Below are 25,497 nucleotides of genomic sequence, written 5' to 3'. Positions count from 1 at the left end.
TTAACAGGAAAGGAAGGTCTGAACTCAGCTTCTGAATGGGCAATGAAATATCCCATGTTGATATGGCTGCAGTAGCTGGTGAAACACTGCTTCAAACCAGGGCTGAAAGAGGAGTGTGAAGGACACCTGTCTGTGGTGCTGGTGGAATTCGACCCATGAGACAGGTCCTGGCATGCCAAGCAGGTATCTTCCTGCTGTAGCAACCCTTAATCTTGACTCTGTCCTCCCAGGTGCTGTGTGGGCCCAGCAGATGTGTGGGTCCTGGGAGCAGCATGGGTGCCCGGTGAGGTGGGAGTCCTGGGAAGAATGTTGTTCCCTGACAAGGTGTGGATCTTGAGTGAGATGTGGGTCCTGGGAGAAATGGGGTCGCAGGACAGATGGATGTCCAAGGAGAGGTGGGGATCCCGGATAAGGAGTGGGTCCCAGGAGATGTGGGGTCCATTGCTCTAGGGATCCCCAACCATGCTTTGTACAGAGGCAAAGCTGGGATCTCAGATCTCAGTGCCCTCATGAGAAACTGGGGCTGGGCCTCAGCTCCCTTTTGGGATTCATCCCGAAGTAACCTGCCTGTGTTGGGAGAAGCAAGGGGGAACAGAAAAGACACACATTCCTTTTCCAGAGATCAAATCCCAGCTGCCAAAAGCACCTCTCCTGGTGACCACGGAGATCCCCTTCCCATAGCTGGGATCTTTTGCAGTTTACGACTGTGGGGCAGAGAGAGCACTGTGCATGGGCTGCAGAAGACCCTACAGGGTGCCAGGATTGGACATTCCCCACCCTGAGCTCCCAGCTCCTGATGGGTGCCCCATCAGCAGCGGGGAGGGTCTTCAGGGGGAATCGCGGGGTGTCGCCCTTAAGCCTCTTCCCGTGGCAGCTCTGAGCGCTGCTGAGGCTGGGGGTGACGGAGGGGCAGGGCAAGGGTTAACCTACCTGCTCTGCATCCCTCTTGGCTCCACCTCGGAGAGGGAGGGGAGGGAAAAGCGAAAAAGTAGGGGAGGGGGGAAGAGAAAAAAAAGAGGAGGAGGAAGAGGAAGAGGACAGAGAGAAGCGCCCGGACCGCGGGCAGCCCCGGCCAGCAGCGGAGCGGCCGCCCCATCCCACTCCCAGCATGTTCCAGTGGTGAGTGACTGCGGGGAGCCCGAGCCCCGCTCCAGCACCGTCTGGAACCCTGTGGTCCCTGCTGCTCTACACCGCCCCGGCGCTGCGTCCTGCCAGAAGCCTGGGGACTGCGAGGTCCCGTTCCCATCGGGTCCCTTCGCAGGGGTGTTGCGGGGGGGGGGGGGGCTGGCGGGGAAAGGGCAGCTTTGGTGAGGAGGGATGCTCATGGGAATGGGCAAACGACGCGTCTGCCCTTTGTCCCCTGCTCGTCTGTCCCCGTCCCAGGAGGGGCGCCCCCCCATCCCGCTCGGCTCTTCAGAGAGCTCCAAGGCGGGAGTCCCGTCCCCCCGTGTCCCCTCCTGAGCGGGGTACCCCGGGAAAGGCTTTCTGGGGTGCCCGGTCCTGGCGCAAACCTCGTCCCATCCAGGCTCACCGGAGCTCCGGCGGGAGCCGGGACGGGGACACCGGGCAGGCGCTGTCGGTCAGTGCCCCCCTTCTGCGGGGATGCCTTTCCCAGCCTTTCTCTGCAAAGCGCTGGTTTGCGTGGCGTGGCCAGGGAGAGTGGGGCCGTGGGGACACCCAGACCTGCCGTGGGTCCCTGTCCCACGGCCGCGCCAGACTGGGGGCAGATTCTCACGGCGGGAGGGATCATCCAGCGGTTTGGCTCTTGCCTCTTCCCCAGCCCGCTCTTTTTACCGTTACTGGGTTTACTTTAAACCAGATACCTTTTATACTTTAAATCAGACATATTTTATAATCCCTGGATACCCCGGGGCTGGGGAGAACCGTCGTGAGCTGGGGCCCCACTTGGCGCTTGCACCCAGCTGCTTTTGGAGACGTTTGGGTGCTTTCTGCCCAGGATCTGCTTCTAGACAAGATCCCCTCTCCCCAGCCCTTGGCACTACCAACAGAAAGGGCTCTATGCTGGCAGTGCCTCTGCCGGCTCAGTGACTGGGTCTAATTGAGGGACCAGAAAAATCCAAATAAATAGATAGCCCTGGCTGATCAAAGACGTTTTCATGCGGATCAAAAGCCACTGTGTGCCTCTCTGGGGACGGGGGATGGAGAGCCCCAGCCTCCTGGGGCCTCGCTGCTCTACAGCATCACCACCTGAAAGGGAAACTGCCCACCTCTAATTGGGGGATTTATGTTTAACTGCCGGGGCACAGCCAGGGGTGGCGTGGCTCTCTCACAGCGAGGCTTTTGAGCTTTTCCTGGTGGAGAAAAGGAAGAGCAGAAGCAGGCTGGGACCCTTTCAAAGCTCTCTTGATGGCACTGACACCAGCGGTTGGAGCAGCCAGTCCCGGCTGGTGCTGGTAGAAGCCCAGCCGGGATGGGTGCGGGTTGCTGCGACCTTGGGCTCTGCAGTGCCCGGTGCCCTGGGACCTTGAGGACACTTCCAGGGTTGTGCCCAGAGGAGGGTGCTGGGGCTCAGCAGGGTGATTTCTCTGATGGCAGCAAACCTTAAGCACTTCCCTCACCCTCACCTCCTTGCAAAGCAGTGGTTCCTGGGGTCTCTGGAGAGCACGACATGGTTTCTCCCTCCTAAAGTACTTCTCAGCTGAGGACACCACAAGATAGAAATACTCGAGATCAGAAAAGATGCACACATCTTTTGCCTCTCAAATCCACCTGCAGTTGTGGCTCAGGGTCCCCTCAGTCCCCATCACTTTCTTGCCAGTGCAGGGATGGGGTTTCCGTGGGGCAGAAGACAGCTGCTGGGCTCCTAGTTCCTGTTGAACCCAGCGGTGCCTCCGTGGTTTTCAGAGCCAGACCTATAGGAAAAATCCCAAACAGGTTTTTATATCAGAGCAAAAATTGCATGTTGAACCGGTGAGAACTGGGAAATGGTGTCTGCTGAAAAGAAGTTTCTGTGCTGTTGTGCAACACCTCACCGATATACACAGGTGTACCCAGGCTACCCCAGCCCTCCACCTCTCACAGAGACAGAGCTCTTCCTCAGCCCTAGGGCAGTGTTTTCTGCCTGGCTAAAATAAAAAGCAGTGGCCCAAGGAGGGTGATGGGGTGAGTGGCTCCATGCAGCTCCCGGCTCTGTCAGGCAGTGCCTGCCAAGGGTGGGACCCATCCATGGGAGTGAGCAACAGCCCTACCTATGTGAATTCTTTGAAATTATATCAGTAATTCCCTGCCCATAGCCTGTGGGAAACGCTGGCTGTCCTTTGGGATGGGTACCTCATCATGGGTTGTCCTTGGGGCAGTGGGTTGTGTAATGATGGGATGGGATGGGAGCAAGGCTGGGGTGTCAGGATGGGACCGGCGCCCCTGGGGTGACTGGGGTTATTTCTGCTATTATTCTGAAGTTTTAAACATTGCTTGGCTAAGCAGGGTTACAGTTCTATTGGGGCAAAAGGGGTTCTAAGAATAAGCTCAGAGCTGTTTGGTCAGGGCTGGAGAGGGTTAAGGAAATGGTAAGATCTAATCAGAACTGTTCCCTCATCAGTCTCAGATGAGTGGCCACATATAAAACTGGAAGGGGAATATCTATCCATTTACTCATAATTACTTATTTCCATGCTTGTTCTCTCAGTCCACACTAGTGATCACAGCTTTCACACTTAAATGAGAGTGAAGACAGAAAGAAGAGCCCCCAAAAGCTCCTGGTTCCCCCAGCTCCCACTGGGGGCTCCTGCATTTCAGGGTGGCCAGAGCCCCCAGGAGCAGTGCTGGCACCTGCCCTGGGGAGCCCTGGGACTACATATAGGGTGTCCCATAAAGAAGGTGCTTTGGGCAGCCTGTGTCCCAAAACCCCGGGAGCTTCCCAGTGTCCCAGCAGATCACAATCCAGTCCCCAGAGCCAAGAACATTTCAATGCTTGGTTTGTTTCTTTTTCCCGGCTACCTGGAAATTACATTGGTTAAATGTTTCAGATTTCAGCCCCTAGCTCCTTCCCTGGACTATCCCAAAATGAAGGTGCCATCTGCCTAGTAGAGACAATCTTGGATCTTTCTGGCTCCTAAGAGGACACCAGGGCTGGGACATGCTTCTGTCACCAAGAGGACAGGCACAGGGAAGCCAGGTGGCTGGTGCCACATGTGTGTCCTTTGACTTCCCAGCTGATGTCCCTTTCACCCACGAAAGGCACTTTAAGGACTGCCAAGCAGCTTAGGAGCAGCCAGAGGTGGGGCTGCCCTTGGGAAGCCATCAGGACCCCAGTGGGCATGTGGAGCTCAGCTGCGGCAGGGGTGCAGATACGCCAGCTGTGGAGGGGAGCAGGGCACTGCAAGGCAGCACAGTGGAGATGGACGGAACAAGCATTTTGACTCCTCCCACCTTTAACTGTGTGAAAAGCAGGTTGCGGGTAGGGTGGGAGGGTGGTGGTATCTGGTGCACCAATAGTCCCTGAGTGCAGCATTCCCACTGTCTCAAAGACCACAGGATAATCTTGCTCAAGCCCCCGGTGAGGTTCAGGGTTTGTCCCCTGAGCCAGCAGCTTCCCTGAGTGACAGACGGGTCTGCAGCAGAGAGCAGCAGCATGGTCCCGCAAATCTGTTTGATTTACCACCCCTAGTCCCCTGCACATCCTGCACATGCAGATACCTGGTTTGCTGCAGCCTGAGAAATCTGCCCCCAAACTACAGGGTGTTCACTGCTCCTTATTATCACTGCAAAGTGAAGTAATGAGTCCCGAAAGATGGCCAGAACACCCAACAGTACCCCCAAAAATGCTGGATCCCGAGGTGGTTGCAGGGTCAGGGATGTCTTTTCCACACTGAACTTTTAAATTTGTCTCAAATGTCATTTTTTTAGCTCCTGATCTACCATTTTGAAATGAAACTGCAACACGTTTCATGTCGACCCCTGTAGTCTTCCCAGCTCTGGCTCCCCACTGTTGTGTAACCTGTGATGCCAGTGTAGGGCCAAAGGCAGTATGTCCGTGTTTTGGAGCTACAACAAATCCCTTCCTCTCTTGTACTAAACTGCAGTTTTCAGATGGATGAAACAGGGGTTTCCCTTGGGCCTTTCCTGTAAAACAGCTGCTTTGCTGAAGCTTTCAGCCAGTCTTTTCTCTCTCTCTCAACCCATTTACTTCTTTCCCATGAATCCTTCTTAGTTCTTTGCAGTTGTAGGGTTAACCAGATGACTCTGCAGCCACCTGCCATGTGCCTCGTGCCTGTCCCTGCAGTCCTCCAGAGCCACCCCACAAGTGGGATGCAGGTGGAAAAAACGCTCATGGAAGTGTCCTGCAGCTCTTCCCACAAGACTGCTGCCTGTCAAAGGGTGATGGGACACAGATTATGAGCATCCTGTGACCTCTTCAGGAAGTGCTTTTGCAGACAGGCCTCTTGCAGCCTGCAGTTTCCTCTCCTTAACCCCCCTGTCTTGTCCCTTTAGGAAGAAGACCATCTACAAAACCATTTGCCTCTCCTTCTTGCTGGTGATCACAGTGACAGTGCTGCAGCGCGGAATGGCACCCAGCCATTTCACGCAGGGCCAGCAGCAGAAAGACCTGCCCCTGCTGGAGCCCCTTAAAACACAGAAGAGAGACAATGCCTTCTCCATCACCAGCACTTTCTGGAACAGCAAGGAGAAAGCTCCTGGGAAGGAGGAGAGCATAACCTCAGAGCAAGCAAAATCCTGGGATGTCACCACTACCAACTGCTCAGCCAATCAGAACTTAAGTAAGGTGGACTGGTTCAAAGGGCTGGAGCCCAACTTCCAGCAGTTCCTGCTCTATCGGCATTGCCGCTACTTTCCCATGCTGATCAACCACCCTGAAAAATGCAGCGGGGATGTCTACCTGCTCATTGTGGTCAAGTCTATCATCACACAGCACGACCGCCGCGAGGCCATCCGCAGAACCTGGGGACAGGAGAAGGATGTGGATGGTAAGAGGATCAGGACACTGTTCTTGCTGGGCACAGCCTCCAAGGAGGAAGAGAAAGCCAACTACCAGAAACTGCTGGATTATGAGAACCTCATCTACGGGGACATCTTGCAGTGGGATTTCCTGGACACCTTTTTCAACCTCACCCTCAAAGAGGTCCATTTCCTGAAGTGGCTAAACATCTACTGTGACAATGTCAGCTTCATCTTCAAAGGGGACGATGATGTGTTTGTGAATCCCAGCAACATCCTGGAGTTCCTGGAGGACAAGAAAGAGGGAGAGGACCTCTTCGTGGGGGATGTCCTCTACAAGGCCAAGCCGATTCGGAAGAAGGAGAACAAGTACTACATCCCCAGCGCACTCTACAACAAAAGCAATTACCCACCCTATGTAGGAGGTGGGGGCTTCATCATGGATGGATCCCTGGCCAAGAGGCTACACAAAACCTCAGAGACACTGGAGCTGTACCCCATCGATGATGTCTTCCTAGGGATGTGCTTGGAGGTCCTCAATGTAGCACCTGTTGGGCATGAGGGCTTCAAAACTTTTGGCATTGTGAAGAACAAGAACAGCAAGATGAACAAGGAGCCATGTTTTTTCCAGAGTGTGCTGGTGGTTCATAAACTGCTGCCTCCAGAGCTGCTCCAAATGTGGGACTTGGTCCACAGTAACTTGACATGCTCAAGAAAACTCAATGTCCTTTAGCTCAGTCTCTCTGGAGAGCTGAGACTGGAAGGGCTGGGACAATCGATCCCTGCTCTGGGATGGGGAGAATGTCTGCTGGTGGCACACAAATCCTTCAGGGACATATCCTTCTGGGGCGAGGAAGGCAGAGACACTGTGCTCGCAGGCAGGGTTTGTGATAGTGTTTGCTCCTGTACTGTAATGTGGTTCACTTATCTCCAGCTGGGTTGGGGGTTGCTGAAAAAGAAGAGATAAAAAAACCCAACACAACAAATCTAGCACAAAGTTAAAAGAGGGAAAGGGCAGAGGGGTTTGTGCTCTGGTTTAAGTACCACCTCCACTGGAGCATGATGCACTGTGGGGTGGGGGGAAGCAGGGAGGGATGTGGCACAGGTATTTTTTGAAGATGTTCAGGGTCTGGCTATCCAGGGAAGCTGCTCCAAGGGGTTGAGTGGTTTACGAGTGCGTGAGCCCCCTATGGCTCAAAAGTCAAGGGGATTTTATTTATTTTCTCAAATTTCTCCTCCATGCAAGGTTTTAGTGACGCTGACCCTGTGACCATTGGGTTCCCCCCTGCTGAAGTCCTCTCCTGTGTCCCCACTATGCAGCTCTGGAAAGGGGCTCTCCTCTGAGGCCGGACCTCGCCAGCCCCAAGCCCCCATTAGGGTTTCAGCCAGGTGGCCAGGGAATCGGGTCTTTGTCCCCAGTAGAGGGTCCCACATGATGCTGGCTCCCAACACCAGCTCAGGCTGTGCTCTGCTCCCTAGCCCCTCTGCCGGCCTCGCTGTTCGTGCAGTCTGTAGGAATGTACCCAGCCAAAATTCCTCAGGGATTTGTTCCTCCTGGCAGGAAAGGGAAGGGATGAGGCAGGCTGCCCTTGCCCCTGGCCAAGGAAGTGGCAGAGAAACTTAGCCCCAGCTGCAGCAGCACGGAGGCTTATCTCACCTGGTACCCCAGCTTGGGTGCAGGCATCCTGGGGACTTGCTGCAGGGAGACCCTCTCCTTGCAGCAGGGCTGTCCTGGTGGGGTTGCCTCAGATAGGGATGACAGCCCTCAAAGACCCCGTGTGTGGCTGCTTGGGCTTAGCCCTGGTTTAACAGCAAGCTCTGTACTCCAGGGCAGGTTGGAAAGCACTGGTTCTGCCCTGGAAGGCGGAGTGGGGTGCAAGGGGATAAGGTGAAGGGGGGCTGGTGTTTTGCACCACAGCTGCTACTCTCAGAGGTGTTGCAGTGTTCTGAAGGATGAGGCCCAGGAGCATGATGGAGTGGTACCACAGGACATGGCCCTTTTTCTTTGAGCTGAAAGGGCTGCTGGAGCTGTCAAGAGGAACCGCAAGCCAGCTGCTGTGGTGGAACCGCCCCCAACACAGAGGGACACTTGACCACACAGGGGCCATGGATGCTCTCCAGCCACCGACTGCAGGTGTGAGCAAAGACACAGACATTCTATGACTCTATGTGCAAAGCCACATGTGTGCCTGGGTGCTGGTATGCCAGCCCCAGGCAGAGGCTCTGCACATGCAGATGTCCCCATGCTTACGATCTGCATGCCCAGATGTCCCTGCGCGCCATGGGGGGCACACAGAGCCACATCCATGGCCCTGAGCACACACAGCAAAACATGGGCACATGTGCACTCGCTCTCTCTCCCTCCCTGGTGCCAGACATTGAAAGGAAAAAATTTAGACTACCTCAAACGTCCCCCTGTGCAGTGCCTTTTTTTTTTTTCTCTTCTTTCCTTTTCTTAATGTGCTTTGGAAATGGGCCCGTCTCATTTCCTCCAAGTCTGTGTGTTCCCCAGGTCTAAAAACAAACAAAAAAGGGCATAAAGCAGTCAAAAAAGGCACCTTCACTCCAAACTACACCACTTCTCAGCAAATGTCCCTCATCTGCTCAGATGAGATGCACATTTGAGAAAGAGAAGAGAAAGAGCCCGTTGCTGCCAGGGCTCAACTGCTGGTACTGGGGCTAGCAGTGATACTGTGAAAAGTGATTTATGAAGCACCAAGCAGCACAGTGTCCCTGGGGCAAGTGCTGGCAGCGCGGGGCAGAGCCCTGGGGGCACTTTCTGTGCCTGCTGGCCTTAGGCAGCACATAACACTCCTTCGCTTTCCCATCCCTCCCTCCTTCCAACAGGAGTGAGTTCAGAAATACTTTCAAATCGACACCTCAGTAATTTATGTCAGGTACAGTACATTGGGCTGTATATTTATCCTATGTGCAGGGATAGCTCTTGGTCTCTGTAGCAATGCATACAGGGTGCCAGGGCTGAGTGAAGAATCTCTCAGTGTTGCTCTTCACCTGGTGGGACCTGTACAGAGAAACCTTGTAGACTCTGGTGAATAACGTAGTTTCTAAATAAAGGTTAAAAGAGAAGGAAAAAAACATTCCCAAGCCCTTGCCTCGTGTCTTTGCTAGTGGGGTTCTGCTGACCAAATCAGCTTGGCTGGTTGGGAACAAAACTTGTTAATGGACTACAGTGGCAAAACCACTGCTTGGAGTAGGATCTGGGGGCTGTGGCTGCCCCTGTGCTGTGCCCACCTTGGCACAGCTTCCTTGTGGAACCTGGTATGTTGTTTAACAAGGGCTGGTAGATATTTTCTCTCTTCCATGCACCCTCCAGCTGCATTTCAAACCTAGGTGAACTTTAGATCATCCTGGCACCCTGCAATGAGGAACTTCTCACATCCTCCATGGGAAGAGCTGCTTTGGCAGGTTTGTCTATCACACTCTGCTCACCCTGAAGGAGATCGCTAGCATGGTGTCCCTATCGCCCCCTGCATGGCAGGACCTTCCTCCCTGTTTTTTCCTGAACCAAAGCACTACCAAAGGGTGACACATGCCCTGGCCATAGCATAATGGGATACACATGCCATGGGTCAGCATGGTGACCCCAGAGTAGAGTGAGACACAACCGCAGAGTCAAGCTCTCTGGTCTGAGCCTGGCTGGGGTCAAGAGGAGGAAAGCCATAGGTGATCCTGTGGGTCTCATGTCGGTGTTGGGGACCTGAGAGCTTAGTTTCCAGGGCTCAACAAGGTGATGGGGAGTGGAAAGGCTAGCAAAGGCCACCAGGGCATTCTGCACTTGGCAGGCTGGGCCAGCAACCACCAGGCCCGGCTTCCCAATGGCACCAAAAATTTCCCAGGTGGGGACAAAAGGCAAAATGCTAAGTTGATGCACTTGTGGATGTTCTCACCCTTTTCCTCTCCAGCATGACCCAGGGCTGTGCCCTCCCACTCCAGGACTCCTCTGCAGGGTACCAGCAGAGATCCAGGGTCCCCCAGTGCCTGCAGGGTCCAAGTTCTGGTGTGAAAGTGAGGCTGGGCCCCACGGGGCAGGGCTGAGGTCGAACGCAAGCCAAGAGGCAAGTTAGGGCAGGGACATACGGGGTGGGAAGGGTACAGCAGCCCCCAGACCGATTTGCTGGCGGCTTCACACGGAAGCGGGGCTGGGCCCCGCGCCCTGTTCGCTCACCCCAGTGGGTGAGGAGCGCTCGGGGCCTTGCCCGGCCCCGCGGGGATGGTGCTGGGACGGCGCTGAGCACCCCAGGGCAGCAGCGGCCCCGGCCTCAGCCACAGCGCGGGCAGGTGCTGCCCCCTGGCGGCCGGCCCTGCCGCCGCCTTCCGACCATTTGCCGCTGGGTCCCGGGTGGCGGCTCTAAAATGGCTGATGCCCAAACGGCGGGAAGGCAGCAGCCCTGGCTCAAGGAGCGGGGAAACACACCCCTCCTCGGGCTTCAACAGGAGCAGAAACCCCAAGGTAAAAGTAACACCCGCACTGCTTGCTGTTCAACATTCTGCCCTCAGAGACACCCTTTTACCTGCATGGGCTGGCTTGGGAATCCAGATGGATAGAGACCAGCACAGGAGCACTGGAGGGCCTTCAAGGATTTTGCATGGCAGGAAGGTCCCAGTGTTGCTACTGTACACAAAGGAAGCGAAGCTGCCCGACAGGGCTGAGGCTCAAGATCAGTACCGGCCTCCAAGCACAAGCCTACGGCAGGACACAGGCAAGCCCTTGTGTCCAAGGCAGGGTTCAGCTGACAACTACACAAACCCTGCTGCCAACCCAACACAATAGCTGCCCCTTGTGGATTCTGCACCCAAGAGCCCCCCTGCTCCAAACAGCCACCATTACAGGACACCAGCCAACTGCCTGGCTTGAAAAGAAAGGGCAGTAACACAGTGGCAGGAGTGGGCCAGGACCCAGCACCTTCATCCCCACTCTGTGATGATGATCACCTGCACCAAGGCTTGCAAGGGTTAATACTGCTTAAGCCCATGTTTTAATCTATTTGCTTCTTACAACAGGACAAGTCAAGATTTAAAAAAAAGCTAGAATGAAGGACAAGAGGCAACGCATGTCAGTGTGACTGAGCTGCAGGGCCCTGGTAGAAGATTGTTTTACTCATTTAAAAAGAAAGTAAAAAAGTAATTGGCTAGCATGCAACATTACATACATCTTCAGTTAAAAAAAAGCGTGGTTACACAGCCACCAAGGTCCCTCAGCCATCGCCTTCCTCTCTTCTACTCCTCCCTGCACACATACACTGCTAGGAGATGACATAGGCTAGAAGAAAGCAGGGCAGAAGGTCCCGTCTCTGACAGTAATGATCTGAACTTGAGAGAGGAGGTCCAGGGCAGAATTTCTCACAGCCCTGTTTCATTTAGCGGCACAGAAGTAACACGAACCAGTTTAGGTCCTTTAATCTGTCCACGACAGGGTGCTGAAGCACAGATGATAAAACATTTTGCATTTTTACAGCAAAAATGCTACAGAAGTTTATAGGAAAAAAAAAACTCCAAACCTTTTGTACATGGGTAAAACATTATAAATTCAAGACAACTCACAGACAAGGAGTAAATTCCCACATCTAGCGCTCATTTTTTTTTCTTAAAAGTTCGTCTGAATAAGCAAGCAGTCAAAATGGCTTGCTCTCTCTTCCTTGAAATGAAAATGTATCTTCCAAGCGGCTCACAGTACTGCTTTGCATCTTGGAATGTCCTCCGAAGGCTCCGCCAAGATCAAAGGAGAATAAAAACCCCCGGAGTCCTTTCAGATAGTCTCAGAGAGCAGGAGAAGGGAAAGGAAAAGGGGAAGTTTATTCAAACTTTATCTTCTTCCCTTGTGGCTTGTGTTCTCCACCACCTCCTCCTCTGCCTCCTCGGAAGCCACCTCCTCTACCTAGAAGTAAGTTAAGACAAGAACAGTTACAGGTTGCCCAACCCACCTTGGCACAGGACAGGAAATAAATTCACATCAAATGGCCCCTGGAGGCACCACACCACGATCCCAAGAACAGCTTCCATATAGCTTTTGAGCAAGCCCCCTTAGAACAGCAGTTGTTTGCCTCTTACCTCCAAATCCTCTGCCACCACCTCTGCCACCGAATCCACCTCTTCCTCCTCGGCCTCCTCCTCTGCCACCACGACCACCAAATCCACCGCCAAATCCGCCGCCCCGTTGAAATTCACCCTTTGGCTTGGCAAAATCAAGGATCACTTTGTTTCCATCTATCTCTCCATCCTCCATGGCTTCCTTAGCTGCTTTGGCATCTTCTGGGGAGCTGAAGTCCACAAACCCAAACCTAGGAAACAGGTTAAGATAAGACGATCAAACTCTGCAAGCTGTAGCACCACCTACAGGTGTGCAATAGCAATCCCTTTGGAAACAAAGGCCTGCACTGCTGCAGCAGCATTACTTGTGGAAAAGCAGTGGCTGATCACAACGGATGGAGTCCTGTTGCGAGTTTGCCAGTACTGAACAGTTAATATTCTTCTCGTGCGAATCCATAGGCTGCCATGGATTTGTTGGCAGGAAGGAGCTCATTGAGAAGTGAGTTTGTGAACAGACCCAAAGACATATACTAGCTTGTTTTCTGGTTCCCTCCAACTTACTAGGTTCAAAAATCACCCACGTGAGCATGAGTATCACCCTGCACTGCAGTTACTAGCTGAAGTGAGACTTCACAACAACCCAGCTAATCCATAGTGGTGTTTTAACATACCCTTTAGATGATCCTGTGTCTCTGTCTGTGACTATTCTAGCACTTATAGAGCCTTCAAATGATTCTCTTAGCGTCTCCTCTGTGGTGTCCTCTGAAAGGCCTCTCACAAACAATGTTTTGCTTTGTTCTATGGAAAGAGAATACATTCAGAGATCACTAAACCCTAGCAAAGTAGCCACCACTTAACATAGCAGCCAGCTTGCATTGTAGGCTCCCCTACAACAGCTGGCAAGGCTGAGGGGTTGGTTTTGAAGGAACAGCTCAAGCATTTATAGTCCTAGAAAACTTTTCAGGACTGTAGTTATGGCCTGACATCAAAAGTATCGCCATCAGCCAACCTGGTACTATCAAAATATATATTCCCCCCCCCCTCCCCTTTCCCCCCTCATTTTTTTTTTAAATAGGTGCTTGCATCTCACCAACATTAACACTAACTGGACAGATGCTGCTGGATCAGCACTTGACTATCTAGAGGACTTTGGCAGTAGTTTCATCAGCATTTCAGACAGTCAGTCATCATATCCAGCCCACTCACTTTTTTGATGCAAGCCTTTCACTCCACAGACATGCAGCCCTATGTTCGCATGAATGGTACACTCCTGCCACAGCTGTCTCAAGATCAGACCTGAACACTTACGATTAAATCCTCCTCTTGCATTTGTGTTCCCTTTCTGCCACCCTGGTGAACTGAATTCCAGTCTGATTGTTCTGCCTTCAATCTCTGTGTTGTTACAGGAATTCAATGCCTCTTTGGCATCCTCGGTGGTGGGGAATTCTACAAATGCATACCTATTTGGAGAGAAAGATTTAGGTCAGCCTGGGAGCACAAGGGATCTAGAGAGCCACGTCCTTTATAATGCCAATGCAGAACAGCACAACACACCCTTTCGGCCTGCCCTGGTTGGTCTGTGGCATCTTGATGGAAGAAGCTTTCTTGAACAGTTCTTGGAGAGTCTCTTCTGAAGCGGCATATGAGAGGTTGTTCACAATTAAGGTCTTTGACTCTCTCTCTCCACCTCCTACGGAGAAAATTCAGTGCTGTAAGTGTGCAAGTTTGGAGGAAGAAAACTGCCTCCAGTCACAGACCCTCTAGAATGAAAAGTAGTTGCTGCTCCCTTCTCACCTCAAGGTGAGGCACAAGGCAAAGTGCAGCACTGCTTTGGTCATCTAGACTAGTTGCTCCCCCCTGTCTAAAACATGCAGCAAAGACAGGATGCATAGCACAAGACAGGCAAAAGGTCTCTCCCTATCTTACAGTTTTCCTGCAGTGCTTCAAGTTGCTCCATTCTAGCAAACTTCTTAAGTAAGTGAAATTAAACCCTAAGTGTCATATGTATGCACATTTTTATTTGGAAAATGTACCTTTCTGATGGTCTTGATGGCTCTTCTCACCAGTGAAATCAATAACCATAGCACGGCCATCAATCTCCGTGCCCTGCTTCTCCTCCAGAGCTTTGTTGGCCTCAGCTTCTGTTTTAAATTCAATGTAGGCCATCCTGCAGCATAGAAAAGCACGTAAGCAAATGCCTCCTTCCAGGAATAATTAAAAGTTTGTGAATGCAAGGAAGGATGTGGAAGAAAAATACTGGAAAAATTATACTCCTAATGCAAAGGAACATCAAATATCCAACCGCTACACACCCTTTGCTGTTCCCCTCCTTGTTCATTACTATTCGGATTTCTTGAGCGTTTTCAAACACCTCTCTCATTTCATCTTCAGTTAAGCGGTAGGGCAGATTCTTCACGAACAGCGTTCTGGCATCTCTCTCTGCAAAAAAAAAAGGTTACTTTCACGTTACCAGTTAAAAAAAAAATCCCTTCTCATTTACACTGCCAGTTTAGTAAGAATCAGTGAGCTGACCCAGCAGGAAAACCACTCTAAGCAGTCACATTTTCATAAGCTGAAAAAGCAACTATGATAGAAATTAGGCTGCCACTGTACTTCTCTTAAAGGCATCAAGATCAGAAAGGGCCACACTTCTTCCTCAGCCCTGCCCCCCCCCCCCGTACACAGTGTATTTCTACTGATCACATTTCCAGATATTCCAGTCGTAGAATAGCCTAGCCGTATGTTAGCATTTGAGAACTGTTTATGATGAGCCCAAACCAGGAAGATCTGCCTTAAAAGAGTGAAGAGTGGCCATCAGTAACACTGTAAGCCTGCTCCAAGACCTGATGACAACTTTTCTTTGATGTGCACAGGTACTTGGGAGTTATAGGCTGTACCTTTCTTATTTTCTTTAATAGTTTCCTTGCTCTTTGCTTTTTCCAGTTTGACTTCTGAACCCAATAACTTCTTTCCATTCAGTTGGAGAGCTTTATCCAGATCTTCAGCAGATGAAAAATCTACGTAGCCAAATCGCCTGAAAGAAGAAACCTTACTATTTAAGCTGATTTACCTCTAGTAGCAGAGAACACAGACACACAGAACAAGAAGAGTTCCCCACTGGTCAAGTCAGACTGTCAGTAAATAAATGCTAACTGACCCACATTATTAACTGCTGTGCAGAACAGCAGCTCTGTACTGAAGCGGCAGCTCTCCCTTTAGGGAGATACTTCTCCAGACAAATTACTGCCAATAAGAAATTAGCACCAAAATTCTACTGATGAACTCACTTGGAAGCACCAATTCTGACATCTAAAACTTCAATATTCTTCTTCCCGAAGAATTCTCTGAGGGCAGCCTTCAGTTCATCATAGTCCTTGGTAGGGACCAAATTTCCCACAAAGATGGAGAATGCTGAAGTGGGCCCTTTAAAGGAAAAGATGTATTAGGTTGGGCTTTTTTTTCTTTTTTAAGAACCGAAACAGACAGCTTTAGCACATCAGTTTCTGCTCAAAAGTGACATCATACTTCAGTATTAAGTCCCTTATTATCATCACTTGTGCTGGAAAAAAGCCTCACTCAGCTATTCACAGTTACAGGCCTCACCCACCAGTAACAGTCCATCAGCAAGCATTATTTGATGAGCCCTTGACACCTACCGTCTGTTTTCTTTTTCTTGGCCTCTGGTGCACTTTTATTGGCCATTTCTTTCTTCCTCTTTCCAGGTGCTTCCTTGACAGGCTCTGTGATAAGAAAACAAACACCACCACTGGTAAGTACAAAACAACTCCTTCTACACGGGACTGATACTGCAGCATCAATCTGTACACACATCATGCACAAGACCTTGTCTTGTCACTACAGCAACCGTTCCTCTGCTCAGAAGACCATGATAGGACAAAAAAGTTGCTCAAGCATCATTCTTGTTAAGAGTTACAGCCTCAAACATTTAAACTCACTTTCATCCTCACTTTCCTCCTCAGCATCCTCTTCATCCTCCTCTTCATCCTCATCTTCCTCATCATCCTCTTCATCTTCCTCATCTTCAGAGTCTTCCTTGGACTTCACTGGTGCAGTCTTTGCTGGAGTAGGCTTCTTCACTTGAACAGGGGTTGTGTCCATGGCTTCATCTTCAGACTCTGAAACAATTTCAGCACAAGATTTCAGACATATTCAAAATTAAGCTCCTTCTTAGACGAAGACAAAGTAAAATAGCATCTTTTGTGCTTCCTTAAGTTTGTAGGTTCTCAGGAAAGGAACTGAGTAACACTCACTATCACTCCCACTAATACATTAAGTTACACACAACCCCTCTAGCTCCCCTGGAAGTGCTTATTAGTTTTAACATATTTAAAAGCTCTTCCCCTTCTTGCTTTGAGTCAGTTTTCCAAAGCCCCACGTACCATCATCTTCTTCCTCATCATCATCGTCCTCCTCATCATCTTCAGATTCTTGCTTTGCTGGCACAACTGCAGGCTTTTTGGCTGGTACTGCTGCAGGCTTTTTGGCTGTAGGCTTCACAGGCATTGCTGGTTCCTCTTCCTCATCTGCACCAACAACACAGCACGTGTTAACCCATACCACCCAGCATTTAAACTTTGCTAGTAAAGTACTTGCACAAGATTTTGGCAAAGTTCAGGGAAGAACGATCAGAAAACTGGAAGATACTTCAAACGCTGCATGCAGTGGCCAGTTCTCCTTCCTTCAAACTTCACCAATTCCCCACCTTTCCTTCTTTTCCACCTTTTAACTAGTGAACCCCCTCTCATACACATTAACACTAAACTTCCAATCCTAATAGTACTGAAATTCAGCAACTCAATTGGACCAGTTTTAGTCAACTTATGCAAGGATGAACTATTTAAAAAATAATGTACCGGATTCCTCATCATCTTCCTCATCTTCCTCATCATCATCTTCATCATCTTCATCTTCATCTTCATCCTCACTCTCATCCTTCTTAGCATTCTTGCCATTTTTTGCTCCCTTGGTTAGGACAGCAGCCTTTTTTGGTGATGGAGCAACAGCCTTTTTAGCTGGAGTAGCCACAGGCTTTTTGGCAGGTGTAACTGCCTTTTTCGCAGGAGTTGCAGCCTTCTTTGCAGGGGTAGCAGCCTTCTTGGCTGGTGTAACTGCTACTTTTTGTGGTTTCTTCAGAGGGACCATCTGAAATACAAATCAGTGCAAGATTCTTACACTGGCCCTTTAAACTGTTATTACATCACTGTCAGACCAATATATAGCAAGTACAACCTAAAGCATTTACAAACAAGCTTAAAAGTTTCTGCTGAATGACCATAACTGCCTATTCTATGGAATTAATAAAGCTCAAATCCAGCTTTTTAATGATTTTTAACAGACTGCTTATGGAGCATTAACGCACCTCTAAATTTCCTGGTACTGAACCAAGACCAGTGATATCCCTGGTAGAATTAAGGAGCTAGAAATTTTTGTCTTGCATATTATTTATGCATGACAATCCAATTATGGCCAGTTGTCTATCTACTACAGTAATTAACTGCCCACTTGCTTATCCATCCCAGAACAGCTTCAGATCCCAGCAGCCCTTCCCAGAGCCTGGAAGTACAGAATGAGCAGCAAAGCTACTCTCTCCAACATCACTTTTCTCTTTTGACATACAGCTTATTCTTTATCCACATCCAGCTGACAGAAACCAACTGTTCATTAATATCGATTCTCTGTCACACACTATGCACCCCTCCAGCCTCATGACACTTTTGTAACACGTGCATCCTTTTGACTCCATTTCTAGATTAATCACCTCTTCTCCGCTGCTTTCCTCTAGCTCAGAGGACTCCTCTTCCTCGCTTTCCTCGACCTTTTTCGGGGGAGGAGCCATTTTTTTCTGTTTGACCTGATTCTTTGGGGTCTGAAAGACACAACGAGCTCTTAGGCGGCGTGTTTCTCCTCCCGGCCACGAATAGCACGTTTACACTCCGGGGCTGCCCCGGCGGGCAATTGTCCCAACCACGTGGCCACCGCGCCTGCCCCCACCGGCCCCGCCGCGGTGCGGAGGCATGCAACGGGGACAACGGGGTCGCAGGGTCCCGACAGAACAGGCTGGGGGGGAGGGGGGGGCCGCGCTCCCACGTGCTCGCTCCGTCCCTGCGGACCACGTGTCCGCAAGGCTGCGTGGCCCCTCCCCTCCCCGGCCTCAGCGCACTCGCACGCGGCACGCACCGATGAGCTACCCCCCCTCCCACCTTCTCCCCCTCCATATTCCCCCCTTCTGAGCCCCGTTTCCCCCTCCCGCGACCGGGCCTCCGTGCGCGACAACATGGAGGAGAACAGGACTGGACAGGGCTTGAAACCGCTCCCATGGAGCGGGAGGCCCCTCCCCTCGTCGCCATCTTCGGGCTGAGGGATGGGAGGCCTAGAAACCGTCGCGCGGCCTGGGGAGACGCCGGCGGGAAAGCGGGCCGTCTCCCTCTCCCCCCTTCTTTCTCCGACTCGCCCCCCCCCCTCCCCCGCAACACCATTCGTCCACCTCGATATGGCGGCGGCCGCCCGCTTCCCGCCCGGTGGCTGAGCACTGCCCCGCCCGCCATCCTCACCTTGGTGATCTTCACCATGATGGCGGCGGTGCTTGGAGGCGCAGGGGCGGCGGCCGAGCTGTCTCAGTGTAAGGATGGGTACGTCCGGCGGGAACCGGCAAGGAGCGGAGCGGGCCCCGGGCGGTCAGCGGGAGCTGCGACGAAGCGCTGGCGACCCGGACCGGGGACTGAAACGAAAGAGCGAACACAGGCCCCTTCCGCTCGCTTGCCTAGCCCTCCGTCACGCCACGCCCCCTTCGCCCCCGCTCCAGCCAATTGCCGTGCGCTCCGGGCCGCCAATCACCGCCCCCGCCCCTCGAGACCCCTCCGCCAATCTGCGGCGCTTTACGATCAGCCAACGGGAAAGCGCGTTACAGCCGCCGCAGAGAGCGAGTGCATGAGGTTGGGGCCGAGAGCGAAGGGACGCCCTGCCGCCCGGGAGGGATCGGCGTTAGCCGCTGAGACGGCGGCAGCTCGGCGCCTGCGCCTCGGTTGGGCGGCGCGGCTTAGCGGTGGGTGGGCGTGACCGGGGTCGCGGGAGAGCACGTGGTGGTCAGCGGGCCACGTGGTGGAGCTAGGCCCGGGTCGGTAGGGGTATCCAGGGGACCCCGGGGCCGGGAACGGGGGGCGTCAGTCGCTGCGCGCAGCCCCGAGGCCGGCTCCACACGCTAGTCCTGCGGCAGGTCGGCTCCGGGGGTGGAACTCCTGAGCACGCCTCTGCCTCATTCTTTGGCCTTCGCAAAGGGACAGGGCTGGGGCCTCCGCAGCGCTGCCTTGGTCACCCCTTTCTGCTCCCGCTGTCATCCCCTCCCCCAGCCTCGGGAGGCAAAAGCCCCCTTGGATAGGTTGAAGAAGCATCCCCAGGAGCTGGTTGCTGGGCAGTTGGCACAAGAACACCCTGGAGCTTCCACCCTTCACGGGCTCCCGGTGGGGAAGAAAGGCCCAATGCTGGGGGAAAATTAAATCTGTGTTTGCTTCTGTATTTAGTCATTGAAAGAAAACACCAACTTTCCCCCCTGTTGAATTTTGCCTCAGTGGCTATAATGTTGAGGTAGGGATGACACCAGGGCAGAATGCAGCACCACTGTTCAACCTGCTGGCAGGGCCGAGTGCTGCCTTGCCCCTGCACTTGTCTGCTTCCCCTGTTCCCCAAAGACTTCAGTGGCCTCGGTGGGGTTTCCCCACTGCCTTACATCCATCACAGGAGCATCCAGCCGGCTCCTGGGGGCTCTTGACTCACATATAGCAGTTTGCCCTTCTGAGGCCTGCTTGAGGGGAGTCCCTAGCTTGGGAAACACAAGATTCTGGGGAGCCCTAAATAATATAAATCACCAAAGACTCTCAATGAATGCAGTCCTGCAGGGCCCTGATGGCCTTGAGGGGACACCCCTGGATGGCTCAGTGGCAGCTGAAAGCAAGTGGCACACTGTGGCTGGCTCTCAGACCGTCCTACTGTCTCTCCTCTATTGGGTAAGGAGGGGCAGTCTCCAGACAGGCAGAGCCATAGCTGAGGGCACCCAATCATGGGGAGGTGATGGGATCAGTCAGCTTCTCCAGGAGTAAGCCAGCATGTGGAGAGACTGACACCATCAGCCAGTACAGGGAGGGAGCTGGAACAGAGGGATGCAGGCAGCATCCTAGCCCTGGTCACGTATGCAAGCAGATGGGGATTCCACCTGGGGAAACCTGCGCAGGTGGACTCTGCATGTGAAATAGCAACATATGGCTCATGTCCCACTGCATGCTGCAAGAGCTGTCCCCAGGTGCCTAGAAGCAGTGTCACAGACCTGGAGTGCCCTATGAGCATGCAGGGTAATGGAGATAGAAGTAGAGACCTGGTAGGAATTTTTAACTGTCTGAAGAGCTGATTGCATCCTCCTTACCGTGCCTGCACATACTACAACAAAATCCTGTATTATCATTGCTTGTACAGCTCTGCAGCCAGTGCTGGGGCTGGCCTTCATTTCTCTCTGTGCTGCAGGAGGGCTGGTTTTCCATGGTAAAGGGACAACTATTGCTTCAGCCAGAGGCAGTTTTGGGAGCCAGGACACCACATGTGTGTAATAACATAGTGCCAGTGGTGAGAACAGAAAAGGGTTGCACTGGCAGTTGGCCAGTCTTGGTTCCCAGCCCTGGCAGGGGACACTTTGGTATGGATTGCACTCCATCTCTTCTCCCAGCAGCGTGCTCAGCACTGGCAGGTTGTACTTGTCCATGGCACCTCTGAGACTGCATCAGGACCCAGCGTTTGCAGGAAGGAGCACAGCACCCATGTGTGGAGGAGCAAGAACCAATGCTTCCTGCAGTGCTGCATTAACCCATGCACTGCTGAGCAGGTCTGGATGCATCTCAACCCTGCCAGTTGCTCCTGTGGCCATAAAGAACCAGGGATGCTGTGGGGAGGAAGGTAGCTGTGGTACTGCAGGTGCTGAAATTTAGCCTGGGCTGTGCCTTGTATCCCACCTGTGGTCAGGACCTCTGGGCAGCCCTAGCACTGTGCAGGAGGATGCCAGAGCAGCAGCAAGGCCAGCCTTTTTCTAGGGACACACTACATCGCAAGGCTATCCCAGGTCTTCAGAGCAGCATCAGTGAGGAATAATTTGGCCAAAGGAGCAGGTTTAACATCCCTATTTGTGGAGTAAATGTATTTTAGGTGTTTTTATGACTGTCTCTTCTTGTAGCATGTCTGCAGCTTGGGAGCACTAATGTAACTCCACTGTTAAGGGCAATTTAGCTGAGGACACCTTGCTCGGCTACACTGCCCACGGCTGGCAGGGAGCTGGGCTGCGAGGCAGATGCGGCTCCCCAAAAGCCAGGCAAGGTGGGTGCCCAGCCCGGGGGGGACACCCCCATAGGGGCTGTAGGTGAAGGGGAGCGAGTGTCCCCAAGCGTCCCGGTCAGCCTGTGCCTGGTCACGGCCGCGTGTTTCCACTAGATGGTGACAAAAGGCCGCAACGCCCGTCCCGAGCGGGAGCCTGCGGGGGAACCTGGCTCCCCAAAACACGCCTCGGTGGGTGCCGCTGAGCGGGACACTCCGCCCTGCCTGCTACAGCCCGCCCAGGAGAGCTCGGGACACAGCGGAGGGTCTGAGCCGAGCCCCACCTTTGGCACCCACCAGATATAATCAGCAGCCAAGCACAATAAAGAGAAGGAAAGTTTTATCTGTGGCTTGTGCAGGCATTTGCTGCCAGAAAACCATCAGGGACCTTCAAACAAACACTCTGGGGGTGCTCAGAGAGAGGAAAACAAACTAGAAAAGCCATCAAATGTGGTCCAACTTCCCCCACCTTGCTTCTCTGGCATCCCAGTTCATCTGCTACGTGGTCCAAGCAAAGCCCAGTGTGGGCATGGCATGCAAAGGCGATAGCAAAAGAAATAATATCGAAACACTCAAACAAACAACATAGACACACAAAACCCCAGCAGAAAAACAACGGATAAATTTACCCATCGCAGACCAAGGCACTGCTTAAAACCCCTTGTAGCAGGGTCAGGCACACAGGACTCTCTCTTCACAACCACACAGCTCTCTTCAAATACCTGGTGCACGGAGAAAACTCTCCCCAAACCCTTAATTAATGCAAAGCATAAAATGAGATGGACCTGTGTGGCACCCGAAATAAGTCATTTTTTTAATTACGTGGCCATGCTGAGAGGAGAGCCCTTGAAGATAATGAGCATGAAGTGGGTGAAGACTGAAAAATGGCATTTAATTCAAGCAGCCACACACCAGCCCATGTCCCATGCTTTGAAACGGGCAGCTCAGGACACAGCGGGCTGCAGGAATGGGTGTCAAAGGTGCTCGGCAAGAGTATGTGATTTCTTCTCTTGGGAGCATCCTTTCTTGAGGTGGGATGCTGCAGGGATCAGCATGGACCCCTGCAGCCACATACAGCCTTTGCAGTGCTGACTGGTGGTGGATGATAACCCAGAACATCCCTCCTGGATGAGTCTGTGCAATTTCCTGGGGTTCGTGACAAGGAAAATTACCAGTGACTCACATGGGGAGTTTTGTACATGTAGCATTTAATCTCTCCATGACCTCGAGTATTCCTCAAGGTGATCATTCCTGGTATCTATAGAGAAAAAGAGCTTTTCTGTTTCCAAAGGTAGCCAGTTTCCCTGAGATGTCCCTTCTGGCAATACAGTTCTTCTCTCTAACACCCCTTGCCTGGAGCTGGCAGCAGGACCTTGCTGCCTGCCAGTGAGCCTCTTCCAGGCCAGGTGGGACTCCCCTCTGGCTCTGCTCAGCAGGAGGAACGATTGCAGCCCTGAAAAATATGGTCCAAGGGAGTGAAATGGGACTGGGACAAAGAGGGCTTGTGTTAGGTGTGAGAGAAAGCAGGGAAGCATGGAGCAGTTCAGGTGGTGAGAGGGAAGCTTGGGAGCGCTTTCCTCTCTCCATTGAGTTGGAGAAAGTTGGCGAGATGGGAGCAGGGAGGCATTTCAAAGCAATATATGCAAATGCATTTATAACCCACAGGAAAATCAGCCTGGGGACAAGTTACAGGTGTACCCAGTTCAGTGATCTGAGGCCAGCAGCCAGCACGTGTCACAACCCCACACATGTCCCTGCACTGCCCCACAGTGCTCAGGAAGGTTTTGCAGGACTTTTGTGGGGACAGCCCACAGGGGGAAGCAACTCTTTGCACAAGGCATTTCTGCGCATCCTATTCACCTCCCAGGACTGGGGCAACAGGATCCAGACAAGCACCAGGTCGCTGGGGATAACTGTCCAGAGACTCAAGTAAAACATCTGCAAACTGCTTGTGGCTCAGCACACTGCCCCTTGGCACAGGCCCACAGTGCAGTGACCAGGAGCTTTGCCTCAGCTTGCTCACATTTTACCTGTTGGAAGCTCCCTCTGCTCACAGGCTTGTGCTAGGCTATTTCCATTCTATGGCAGCTCCTAGGCGCAGGGCCAGCAGAAGGCAGATGCTCAGCCTGGAACAAACCCAAACCAGGCAGATCTTTTTTAATTCTTTTTCATTATCAATAAAAAAAAAATAATAAAAAGAATCTTCGTTGAGTCCAACCTGGAGAAGCAGGAGTCTCCCTCTACTCCCCCTTCCCCCTATTTTTCTATTTGTATCCAAGAGAGGGTTGAGCTCAGCCCTGCCTTTGGATCCACTCAGTGAAGGCAGTGAGCAGCATGGCCATGGTGAACCCAGCGCTTCCCCACGTCCTTACCTCAAACCCAGAACAGAGCCAAATGCCACCAGAGAGAGCAAAGCCAGTGTGCTGCTGATCCCAAGCCCCCCTTGCAACCCCCAGCACACATGCATGTGTCCCCATTATAACCTTTCCCTGATATGTCACAGCCTCCGATGGGGAGCTGGCAAGTCCCAGCCAGCAGAGCCAAGTCTAAACTGCCCTAGGAAACAGGCACTGGTGGTGGTACAAAGTGTGCCTTGTGGCTTCTTTAGCTTAGTGGGAAATGGTTTGCCATTTCCCCAGGAAGCTGCTGTGCTGCATTGTCCCAGCTAAAGTCACCACTGAGCCCCATACATGAGGCCTGCAAAGCTTCTGCCCCCACTTGCTAGCAAGAGGGACCAGCCATCCTGGTGCAACCACCATGGGTGCAGTGGGAGGTCCAGCCATGAGCCAAGCTTTTTTGGAAAGGTCCAATTTCCACTTGACTGTACCTGCGGAGCTCAAGTGACCTGGGCTGGCATTGAGCTGTATAGACCACCCAAGAGCCCAAGGAAGGTGAGAGCTCACGAGTCACCACTGCAGTGCCAGGGATGCTGAGCCCACCCTATTTTCATCCTCTGTCTGCCCTAGTCTCCCCTCCATAGCATGCTCCATCAAAAGGAGGTTAAAAGTAAGGGGTGAAAGTATATCCCCAGCATACACCACTTTTGGGCTGTTTGTGCTTTGTCCCAGCAGCACATCAGGCTGTGTCAGTTGCCAGCTCTTGCCACAGAAATTCCCACTGGCAGGGTGGAACCCACTGTTTTCAAACCTCCTGTGACTGTAGTTAAAAATAAGACTTGAGGCAATAATTTTCCTACTGTTGGTGTTGTCAGACCTGAAACCTGGTTCTGAACAATTCAGCGGTGTCTCATTAAGCTGGATGAGCGTGTGATCGTGACGTCTGCATCCTGGGAGGGCGACAAGAACATGGTTTCTTAGAGAAAAGTCCTCTCCTTCCCATCCTTTACAAGCCATCAGCTCATCTCCCCATGCACGAAATGGCAGAGGAAACTTAAAGCAGACTGGAGATTACACTGAATCTCTCCTGCTCAGTTTTAATTGTAGAGCAAAGAAAGAAGCCTATCGATTCATCCCGCTGGGTAATTAAATGTCTAATGCAATTGCCTATAAAGACATTATGGTTCAGCAGCCCAACACTAATGCATTAATAATCACTTATATCGTGGCAAGGAAGGGACACGAGCTGCTCCTGAGGAACATAATAGTTATGTGGGATGGGAGCTCGCAGTGAAAACCCTTAGGGCCTGAATTAGTGCTGTGACAACCTGCAGGAGGAAGAGCTTCTCCCAGGGAGCATGGAAGGACCAGAAGGACCTTGGAGAGAGCAGGCAGCTCCTACCCTAGGGAAATCCCCTTGGCCACACAGTGGATGGGCAACGGGAATGGGAGTCTGGGCTCTGAGCCTCAGAGCTGCTCTTTAGCACAGGTGTGGGATGTTCTCAGCCATGGGATCAGGAAGAAGATAAATCTGAGCAGAACAACTCTTTTATAACTCATGGTGCAGGCATAAGCAGGGTCTGCTCACCTCCTTCTGGGCTCTATATTCTCAACAATTAGGTGGCTGCTTTAGCATATTTATTATGCAGATGATGTGGAGCACAGGGCAGAGCCTGCATGTTGCCTGGAATTAACTGCATCAAAACACGGCTGAGTGAGCACTGTTCCAAGCTGGAGAGGGTTCTTTGCTCACTGGTTGAAAGGTGGTGTTGAGCACGGTATGCCCACAGGTACTGTGCACTGCCCAAGGGGTCTCACCCAGTAACGC

General features: G+C 52.2%; 2 protein-coding genes and 3 non-coding genes across 5 annotated transcripts; 1 reads left to right on the top strand and 4 right to left on the bottom strand.

Annotated features, from left to right (window-relative positions):
* Positions 1–963: 963 nt before the first annotated feature.
* B3GNT7 (UDP-GlcNAc:betaGal beta-1,3-N-acetylglucosaminyltransferase 7) lies at positions 964–9,021 on the top strand. Its single transcript, XM_061348766.1, has 2 exons — positions 964–1,119; positions 5,452–9,021. The coding sequence occupies exons 1-2, from the start codon at positions 1,109–1,111 to the stop codon at positions 6,647–6,649; spliced, it is 1,209 nt and encodes a 402-aa protein (XP_061204750.1). The 5' UTR covers positions 964–1,108; the 3' UTR covers positions 6,650–9,021.
* Positions 9,022–11,316: 2,295 nt separating this feature from the next.
* NCL (nucleolin) lies at positions 11,317–18,682 on the bottom strand. Its single transcript, XM_061348765.1, has 15 exons — positions 18,537–18,682; positions 17,744–17,851; positions 16,839–17,127; positions 16,365–16,508; positions 15,921–16,100; positions 15,621–15,704; positions 15,252–15,387; positions 14,862–14,998; positions 14,277–14,403; positions 13,998–14,131; positions 13,519–13,654; positions 13,273–13,424; positions 12,636–12,762; positions 11,986–12,215; positions 11,317–11,812 (listed from the first exon to the last, which is right to left on the bottom strand). The coding sequence occupies exons 1-15, from the start codon at positions 18,552–18,554 to the stop codon at positions 11,730–11,732; spliced, it is 2,085 nt and encodes a 694-aa protein (XP_061204749.1). The 5' UTR covers positions 18,555–18,682; the 3' UTR covers positions 11,317–11,729.
* On the bottom strand, positions 12,328–12,466 carry LOC133209914 (small nucleolar RNA SNORA75). Its single transcript, XR_009724797.1, has one exon. It is a non-coding gene; the product is annotated as a small nucleolar RNA SNORA75 (small nucleolar RNA).
* Positions 13,084–13,160, bottom strand: LOC133209917 (small nucleolar RNA SNORD20). Its single transcript, XR_009724799.1, has one exon. It is a non-coding gene; the product is annotated as a small nucleolar RNA SNORD20 (small nucleolar RNA).
* LOC133209915 (small nucleolar RNA SNORD82) lies at positions 15,456–15,525 on the bottom strand. The gene has a single exon (XR_009724798.1). It is a non-coding gene; the product is annotated as a small nucleolar RNA SNORD82 (small nucleolar RNA).
* Positions 18,683–25,497: the final 6,815 nt, after the last annotated feature.

Source organism: Neopsephotus bourkii, unplaced genomic scaffold, assembly GCF_033783945.1.
Source record: "Neopsephotus bourkii isolate Nb327-2 ecotype Australia unplaced genomic scaffold, CSIRO-AGI_Nbou_v1 NB_369, whole genome shotgun sequence".
In the NCBI taxonomy this organism is placed as follows: Eukaryota; Metazoa; Chordata; class Aves; order Psittaciformes; family Psittacidae; genus Neopsephotus; species Neopsephotus bourkii.
Note: the sequence above shows the minus strand (reverse complement) of the source record. Positions and strands in the feature narration are given on the sequence as shown.

Excerpts from the sequence above, each read along its gene's own strand:
- NCL (XM_061348765.1), bottom strand. Across the intron at positions 14,999-15,251 it reads GTCAGAATTGGTGCTTCCAA|GCGATTTGGCTACGTAGATT; the intron begins GTGAGTTCATCA and ends TTCTTCTTTCAG. Across the intron at positions 13,655-13,997 it reads CCATCAAGACCATCAGAAAG|GAGGTGGAGAGAGAGAGTCA; the intron begins GTACATTTTCCA and ends TTTTCTCCGTAG.